At 42.6% G+C, this 8373-nt stretch overlaps 1 protein-coding gene across 2 annotated transcripts; it reads left to right on the top strand.

Annotated features, from left to right (window-relative positions):
- Positions 1–180: 180 nt before the first annotated feature.
- On the top strand, positions 181–8337 carry LOC105906413 (TRAF3-interacting JNK-activating modulator). 2 transcript variants are annotated; one of them, XM_031566493.2, is made up of 14 exons: positions 181–287; positions 633–1060; positions 1259–1394; positions 1493–1550; positions 1701–1728; positions 1871–1900; positions 2074–2169; positions 3656–3727; positions 4184–4324; positions 5933–6070; positions 6468–6606; positions 6907–7058; positions 7279–7395; positions 7586–8337. In XM_031566493.2, exons 2-14 carry the CDS (start codon positions 722–724, stop codon positions 7781–7783), a joined length of 1644 nt encoding a protein of 547 aa, XP_031422353.1. In that variant the 5' UTR covers positions 181–287; positions 633–721; the 3' UTR covers positions 7784–8337. The 2 variants fall into 2 exon arrangements, with proteins under 2 accessions (XP_031422353.1, XP_031422355.1); XM_031566495.1 differs by lacking the exon at positions 633–1060 and having other exon boundaries at positions 194–287.
- Positions 8338–8373: the final 36 nt, after the last annotated feature.

The following is an 8373-nucleotide window of genomic DNA, read 5'->3' as shown; positions in this document are numbered from 1 at the left end:
ACATACCAAGGCAGAGAGGACACGTGTCTGTCTAATCAGAGTGCCCATGCATGCATGGCACTGGTCCCGACATGAGTGTCTGCAGAGATAGAGGAACTCCTGGGCATGGCGTGGCCCTCGCAACTTCCTGTTTAACTTGCACCCCCCAAAAGTACGATTGCTCGACTGCAAAGCTGAAATACAAGCTTTAGAGCGGCTTGGTGAGAGCACGCTGGGGCTGGGTTAGTTTCCCCTCGTCCAACCTGTGAGGAGCACTCACCACTAGATGAGCCGTGAGAACAGATGATGTAAGTTGTCATGTGGAGGTTTTTCCTTCGCCTTAATCCTCTTTCTAATAAAAGCTTTCTGTTTGTCTTGTCATTAGCAATTTTTTCTTGTTCTTGTTTTTGTTTTGTTTTTCTTTAGTGGCTGTCTAGTTGAATGACTGTCAGGACGTGTATTGCTTAAACAATGAGAGCCTGAGAGCCACCCTTTCTTTTATATGTGTTTATGAAATTACTAATAGATAAGATAACACTTGCGTTTTAAGTCCAATAACAAAAGAAGCTCTACTCAGAACATTTGTTGATGTCACTTTCAAATAACTTACAAGGCTAAAACTGGATGGACTGGTGTTTTTTTTTTATAACCAGTCACTCAAACTGAGGCACTATATTTCAACCTGCTGAAGACTTCCTCAGTTCCAGCCACCAGCATGGTGAGCCTGGCCAAGAGCTGAAGCATGTGGCTCCTGGAGAGAGAGTATGACATCAAAGTGGAGCAGCGAGCTGTGAGGAACGAACACCTTCGAGACCAACACAACAAGACCTCCTGCAGAAGCCCCACCAGGGAGTCAGATGTGTTGTGGTTTAAGCAGGAACAACGGCATAAGCGGCAGCTGGAGTTCGCTAAGAGAAGGACCACGGACGGTGGCACAACTAGGTTCGAAGTCACCACAGTGAGAAGACCCACGGGCACGAGATTAGGACCACTGGCACGTGAGGCCCCCTTGTCAACACAGCGTCCGCTGATAACGAGGGGTGGCATGGGAATCCCTAATGACGTCAAATCAACTTCACAGGTCTACAGAACATTCTGTTATTACAGCTATGATATCATGACAAGTCTGGCAGTTCATTCAACTGAAACACTAATATACTAAATTATACTATATAAAACGTCACTCTTTGTGAAAAATATGAATTTAAGGTGGTGTATTTAAGTAATTTAACACTACAGTTGTGAAAGCACGTAACATATGTTTTGATGTCCACTGTAGACCACTGGTCAAGCCCAGGCCACTTCCACTCTAAAAGGGAGAGAGTCTGCTGCAAAGCAAGCTCGCCTGAATATCATCTCTTCCATGAGGATGAAAGTCCACCAAAAGAGAACCATCTCAACCAAACAAGAGAGAGGTGGGCTATCGTACCATGTTGTGACTAGTTTCAGACCAACATAAGGTGTCATTGATCTGTGTTCTGACTTTCTCTATAACAACCACAATCAATTACAGTCATTCTTGGAGGCATAGGCAATCAAAAGACACAACAAACTGCGGGCATGCAGACAAAGTAAGTATACAACTTATATTAATGTGTGGTAAACAAAAAAAAAATGTGTGTTAAGATTAAAAGCATTCTGAAGCCAATGTGCTAGCACAGACCATTCCTCTTACACACTGTCTGCCTCTCCTCCTTGTGTCCTCTCTCTAACTCTGATAGACCTGGCTTTGTCACAGTGAAGGAAGACGTAAGTTCCATCTATTTCTAAGCAACAACGTGGACACATTTCTGCCTACACTTACAACTGTGTGTTGCATAAGAATCTGGTCAGAGCAAACCATTTTTCTAATTTATTTATTTTCTACTTCATGTCTTCTCTGCAACTACAGGATGTTCTCCTACTGACTGACTACTTACAGGTACTATATGTTGTATATAAACATTTTGTTATAAGGAAACATTTAGCATTTATCAACCTAAAAATGAAGGTGACACATGGAGCAATGTGTATGTCAACCAGGGCCACCTTTCACTACCAAGGGACTCATTTCCTGACAGGGTAAATATTTGGACATGTACTGTTCTCCTACAGGAGGCTTTGCACAGAGAGGAGGACTTAAGGATGAAGTTGACTTCTCTCCAGCGCAGCACGGCTACCCTGCTCCACTCCTCAGAGTACCTGTGGAAGGTCAGTACCTTCTGGTCTCATCCATAATACCTTCATATCAGCACTGCTGTTGGTTTGTCCACACAGATGTGTGTTGACAGGCTTATCGTTCCAGCAACCTAGCTGGATTAATGAAAGCACATCTTTTTATTTACTTTACCACTATGTTGGTAGGTGAGACATTTTTGTAGTTCCAGTGCCAGCCTTGTAAGTGACAAACAGCCTCTTAAGGAGGAGTAAAGGGAGACAATGGTGAAAGGGAGTGTTAATCTGTCTATTAAATGAAGACTTTTATTATAGGCCACAAACTAAGGTCACCCTCAGAATACTGCAATGGACTCTCATATTCCATGATGATGTAGTATATGACTTCCATTATGACACTGCAGTTCTGACATAGAATTCAGACTGTTATTTGCCTGTTCCATTCCATCATCTGTTTGCACATTCAGCATTCAGGAGTGTCTTTGAATGAACGAGAGAATACTGCAGAATATGTCATGTAAACTCCTCCGTTTTGGGGGAGGAGGCATGTAGCCACTGTTTTTCATAAGCTGTGAGGGCACATATACTGGATACAGCTATGTCCCATAGTGTGCATTTCTCAGTCAGAAGGGTAAGTGGATTTTTTAAGCTAGTTTTCTATGTTAAAGTGTCAATCTTTTAATGAAGATGGGCCCTGCTTGAAAACTATTAGTGATGCTCAGGTGGATGGTAGACTATAGCTAGTGCACAGTCAATACATGAGACGCCCGTGAACTCTGTTGGGGATTTCTGTTTTTCGTTTTGTGTGCAGATATACAAAATTAATAAAATGTTCAGGCCAGCTGTCTTTTAATTTCTCTTGTCTCTCCTGTGGTGTCATAAATTGCATGTTTCCATTAAATATCTTCTCCATCTCGTCTATACCAATCGCTTCCAACTTCCATGTCGATACATTTCCCTTCCCAATTAATCCTAAAAAAGTGTTTTTAGAAAATATTAAATGTTGATGTGTCCTGACACTTCAGCAGAAGTGCAGAAACCACAAAGGTGAGGTGTTTCCTGTAGAATTACGGCTCAGTAGGATGCACTCAGCTATCAGTAGCATCTTGATTTCGCTAAACACACACTTTCACACAGGAAGGGAGGGTGGAGCTAACACTGATAACTGTTACTCTTTGCTTCACATGTCCAAACCACATCTGTCTGTTTTTAGGCAGGGTTGTGAAGGTAGGTTTTTTTTTATGTTGTTACGGGATACATATTTACAAAGTGCAGTGGAACAGTTTGTGTGAGAGAAGATTGAGTCTGAGTTTTGATATGAGCAGTAATGACACGTACATGTACACCCTTCTTGACAACACCGTTGAATTTGAACAGTTTGAGTGCTTCAAGTGCATGTTCATCTTTCTTTGACTCGAGTAAGGGGAAGAGCTATGTGTTATGCTCAGTTTTGGACGTTGCAGTATTTTTCCATGTGATACTCTTGCATCTCTCACATTTCCATCTCCTCTCCCTCTATCAGTCTCGCTGCAGCGAGGACCTGCTCAAGAGTAAGATCACAGCCCTGGAGTCTCAGCTGCAGGTCTGCATGAAGGTAAGACTGACGCCTAACATGTACAGAACAGCTGCAGAATGACACATCTGTATTTACACAGTGATTGAGTCTGACTATGCAAGCTGTAACTCAAGAGGGTATGGTTGATCCGGGAAAAGGTTTGTTTGCCAGGCACCAGGAAGTGATGGGTGTTGAAAACTTCAGAACTGTTTCCATAGAAACATTTTGCTTCCTGCTCCAAATAGCCTAAATTCAGTGGTGTTTTATTGACCAGAGGCTAATGATAACAGGGTTCTCTGTACCTAACCCTAACCCCAAGGTGCACTAGTGTATGAATAAATGGGTTAATATGTATTAATATCTAATATTAATATTCTTTTATCAAACCACTTTTATTGCGAAGGGATATGCTGATCAGCTTTATTTATGTCCAACTTCAGTCTTTTTGTGTGAATGATGAAGTGGTTGATAATACAAGTGTGGAATCTCTCTCAGGGGCTTCCTCAAGATGGAGTGAAAGGGCTGCTGGTGGACATGGAGAAGGAGAAGGGGGAGCAGGATGAGAGGGCCCTGCAGGCCATCCAGAGGGGCACAGAGGAGAGGGCCGAGGCCCAGGGCAAGATACTAAATCTCCAGGTACATTAGGACTCTCACTGCCTGCCAAGCACTGTGACATGGTTTTGAAAATCTACTAGCTACTCTCCAAACAATCTGTCAAGCATATGAAGCAACAGTGTTATGCCTAGATACAATTGTTAATACAAAGTAATGAGTGTCTGTAGATCACAAAGCTAGATCTCTTGAAAAGGTTGTCTTCAAGCAAGTTTCTGATTTTGTGTTTCTGTCTTATTTGCTAGACCCTAAGCACTCTGGTTTTAAGAGTGGTAATTCTACTGAAACTGCTCTTTTATCTGTGACTGAAGCCCAGTCATCAATTTGAATTTGACTAGACTTGTCAGCAGCCTTCGACACAGTGAACCATGGCATTCTCCTTTTGGGGAAAGCACACAGTTGGTTTGAACTGTACCTCACTGGATGTTCATTCAGTGTTTCTTGGCAGGGACAAGTGTTCAAATCTCACCACCTCTCCACTGGTGTATCTCAGGGCTGGTTACTTGGACCTTTCCTATTTTCTATTAACACCACTTCCTTAGATGAGATCATCGGTTCCCATGGGTTCTCCTGTCACTGTACTTGTGCTTCCCCCCGGATGACTCCCCAATTTTGGCTCAGTTTCTGAATGCCTCAGTGATATTTTAGTCTGGATGAGGGATCATCACCTTTAGCTCAAACTTTCAAAAACTGAGTTCCTGGTATTCCCAGCCAATCTGGCTATCCCACAAAATAATCTTCATCTTCATCTTCACTGATCCTGAGCATGTGAGCACTGATTTCTCTGAGCATGTAGCTTCTGTCTTGAGGTCTTGTCAGTTCCCACTCTATAATATTCAGAAGGTCAGACCTTATCTCAAACAATATGTTAAACAACCGCTTGTGCAGGCCCGGGTTATATCTGAACTAGTCTATCGCAATTACATTTTAATAGGCCTGCCTGCATGTGTTGCAGATGATTCAGCCTATTTAAATGCTATGATTCAGCTCTATTCTCCCCCTTTTCGATAGTTGGACCTCAGTGGTATTTGAGGCATTATTTTATTCTTTCATAGTTATGGTATTTGGTATTATGGTTACGATTATAATGATGATGATGATTATCATTATTATTATTATACTTGTTGTGATGATTATGATTATGGTTGTGATCATGATTCTTGTTGTTGTAGTAATAACTTGTGGTTTTACTTTAAAATGACACATAATATTGTTTTATGAATTTCATTTCATTATGTCCATTACTTATTTTTTCATTGTTGGTTTTACTGTTTTTGTAAGTTTGTACTGGTTTTGTAACTTTGTACAAAAGCATCTACTAAATACTTTAACTATAACTATAGCAACACCAAGGTCATAGAGGTTTGGGCCCACAGAGATATTTGTAAAATATCTTTAATTGTAATATCTATAATCTAACATATTTATAATTGTAAAACTATTTGTTGTATTTTGCTTTGCCATTCTTTAGTGGGAAACAACTGACAAATGTCATGTTAATGTAAACAGACATGTAACACACTATATAAGAGTCAGTCTAATAAAGTAGATTCTGCTCATTGCATGAAAATGACTTCGCGTCTGTTCTACTTGACCACCTGTCTTTTCACCTGTTCCGATGTTGTCCACCAGGAGGCGCTGCAGACAGCCAGGGCTGAGTCAACTAAGTGGCAGAGCCTGTGCGAGGAGCTGCGCGGGAGTTCCACACAGCTGAAGAGAGGCCTGGATGTAAGCACCGAGCAGCTGCAGCAGCTGCACACCCAGCTGGAGGTGAGAGGAGATGTTACTGCAGATCAGGACACAGGGTGACAGGGAATGAGGGTGTGTTTGTGTGTACTTTAGTCAAACCCACAGAGACAGTCCAGCCAAGACATGAAAAACAAAGGTCACAGGACCGACGTCTGTGCGTGTGCATGCGCGCGCGTGTGTGTGTGTGTGTGAGTGTGTATTGTTGCGTAACTTTTTGTGTAAATGTAATTGTGTTTTTATTCAATTGTTTTAGTATAAGTATGTGTGTATGTGCTTTTTTTCCGTCTGAATGTATGTTTGTTTCTGTATGTGATGTGTTTGTGCATGTTCATTTGTGACTGTGCGTGTTTATGAATGTTTTTTATCTGTGTGTATGTGTGTTTCTGCATGTACGTGGGCATACGTGTGTCCTCCTCAGCTTTCTCATGGTCGAGAGTGTGAGCTGAGCCAGCAGCTGGACGGCGTGCAGCAGCAGGAGGAGGAGGAGCTGCGCTCGCGCCTCGCTCAGCTTGAGGAAGACAAGAGAACCCTGAGCGCACAGCTACAGGAAGCCAGAGGTATTCTCACTTCCTGCCCTGCGGTCACACTGCAGGAGTCAACACATAGCACTGTCACCCTCAAATGTAACAGCGCAGAAAATGGCAGGTTTTTGTTTTGCACGCAAAAGCAGTATTTCGATATCCAGCTTTTGGATTTACATTTAACATCAGATTATGACACAGGACCCTTTTTTGGGCACTGGTGCTGTAGCTGCCTTCCATTCATTCATAAGTGTGACATTTGAAACTTGAGAAAAAGGGGAACTGATTTGACTGTGCTTCCTCCTGTATGGCACCCTACCCTACGGCGGCGCTCAGATATGCTCTCCAGAAGAGGCCCAGGGGAACTCACCACCAGGGCTGGAGTCGTGTCTGAGGAGGGGCCAGCAGTGCAGCTCTTTAAGGGAGATGACCACATGGCAGGCCAGCTTTGGGCAACAGAGGAGAGGCTCAAGATGAAGGAGAGAGATGTGAGGCATTTTACCAAACTCAGACTAACCAGGTTATGTAAGTGGTGATGATAATGGTGATGATGAGGGTGTGTGTGTGTGTGTGTGTGTGCATGTGTGTGTGTGTGTGTGTGTGTGTGTGTGTGTGTGTGTGTGCGTGTGTGTGTGTGCGTGTGTGTGTGTGTGTGTGTGTGTGTGTGTGTGTGTGTGTGTGTGTGTGTGTGTGTGTGTGTGTGTGCAGTGCGTGGAGCTCCAGACGCAGTTGGAGGCTCTGGAGCTGGAGTGTCGGTTCTATCAGTCCAGTGTGACACAGTGCCGAGAGGAGCTCAGACAGCTCAGGAACCGACGCAGCCAAAAGGTGAGCAAACAGCCCAGCCAACATGGCTGCCTCTTACATTTTGTCCATGCATTGTCAGTCTGGACTTGATTGACTTGATTGCTCATGTGAAACCAATCAATAAATCATCCTTTGGGAATCATTACATATTCAGGTTGATGGTGTTGCCTCTTTGATTTTTTTAAATTTTTTTTTTTACTTCTCCTCACAGCCCTCCTGCGGATACTGGCTGGTTCTCCTTCTGTTGCTGTTCATGTCGGGAGCAGCCCTGTTGGTAGGCCTGTGCCTGTGCTACCCTCTACTCACTGACTACTTCCAGGACATCTACATGTGTCTTGAGCAACATGTAGAGGACTATCTGAATACTCTGGCCTCATCACAAAACTCAGGCTGCTTCAGGCCTATATGACAAAGAGCCCACAGACTCTACAGCTAATGATGTTGAGGAGGAGAAAATAAGACTTTGATTATTGATGTTTCAGTTTCTGGTAAAGCATTAGAGAGTTGCCTGTGTTTTGTCTTCATTTTGTTGGATTTTATGAGGGCGTGGACTGGGCTATTGTGCAAAGAAGATGCACAGGTTCTGCACTGAAAATAAAACATATCCAGCCTTGCAGTTAGCAAGACGCACAATATGATTGTTATTATATTGTATGATATAATCAGAATAGGTATACCATCATGTGGAGTCGGAGGTGTAGAGTAATATTATTTCTATTATTTATGTGTTTACCATTGTTTGTGCATAAAATGGGGATCACTACCTTTTTTCACTAAGTACATTTAGCTAGTGCTCATAGAAAACCGAACACTCCAGTAGTGTCTGTCATATGTTTCCCATTGAAAGTCACAAAAGATGGAAACAATGTTAAATGTGTGAATGCAACTCAGACATAGACAGGGTGTTTTTATAGAATTCATGTACTTTGTCATTAAATAAACAGATGTGTGCCTTTGACGTTATTGGAAGTCTTAATTGGTACATGATTATAAAAGTTT

Source organism: Clupea harengus, chromosome 4 (assembly GCF_900700415.2).
Source record: "Clupea harengus chromosome 4, Ch_v2.0.2, whole genome shotgun sequence".
In the NCBI taxonomy this organism is placed as follows: domain Eukaryota; kingdom Metazoa; phylum Chordata; class Actinopteri; order Clupeiformes; family Clupeidae; genus Clupea; species Clupea harengus.
This window is presented reverse-complemented; position numbering and strand designations above follow the sequence as displayed.

Bases quoted from the DNA above. Each gene is read 5' to 3' on its own strand.
- LOC105906413 (XM_031566493.2), top strand. From the start codon at position 722: ATGTGGCTCCTGGAGAGAGAGTATGACATCAAAGTGGAGCAGCGAGCT. The intron at 2,170-3,655 runs GTCAGTACCTTC...TCCCTCTATCAG, and splicing joins CCTCAGAGTACCTGTGGAAG to TCTCGCTGCAGCGAGGACCT. The intron at 4,325-5,932 runs GTACATTAGGAC...GTTGTCCACCAG, and splicing joins GCAAGATACTAAATCTCCAG to GAGGCGCTGCAGACAGCCAG.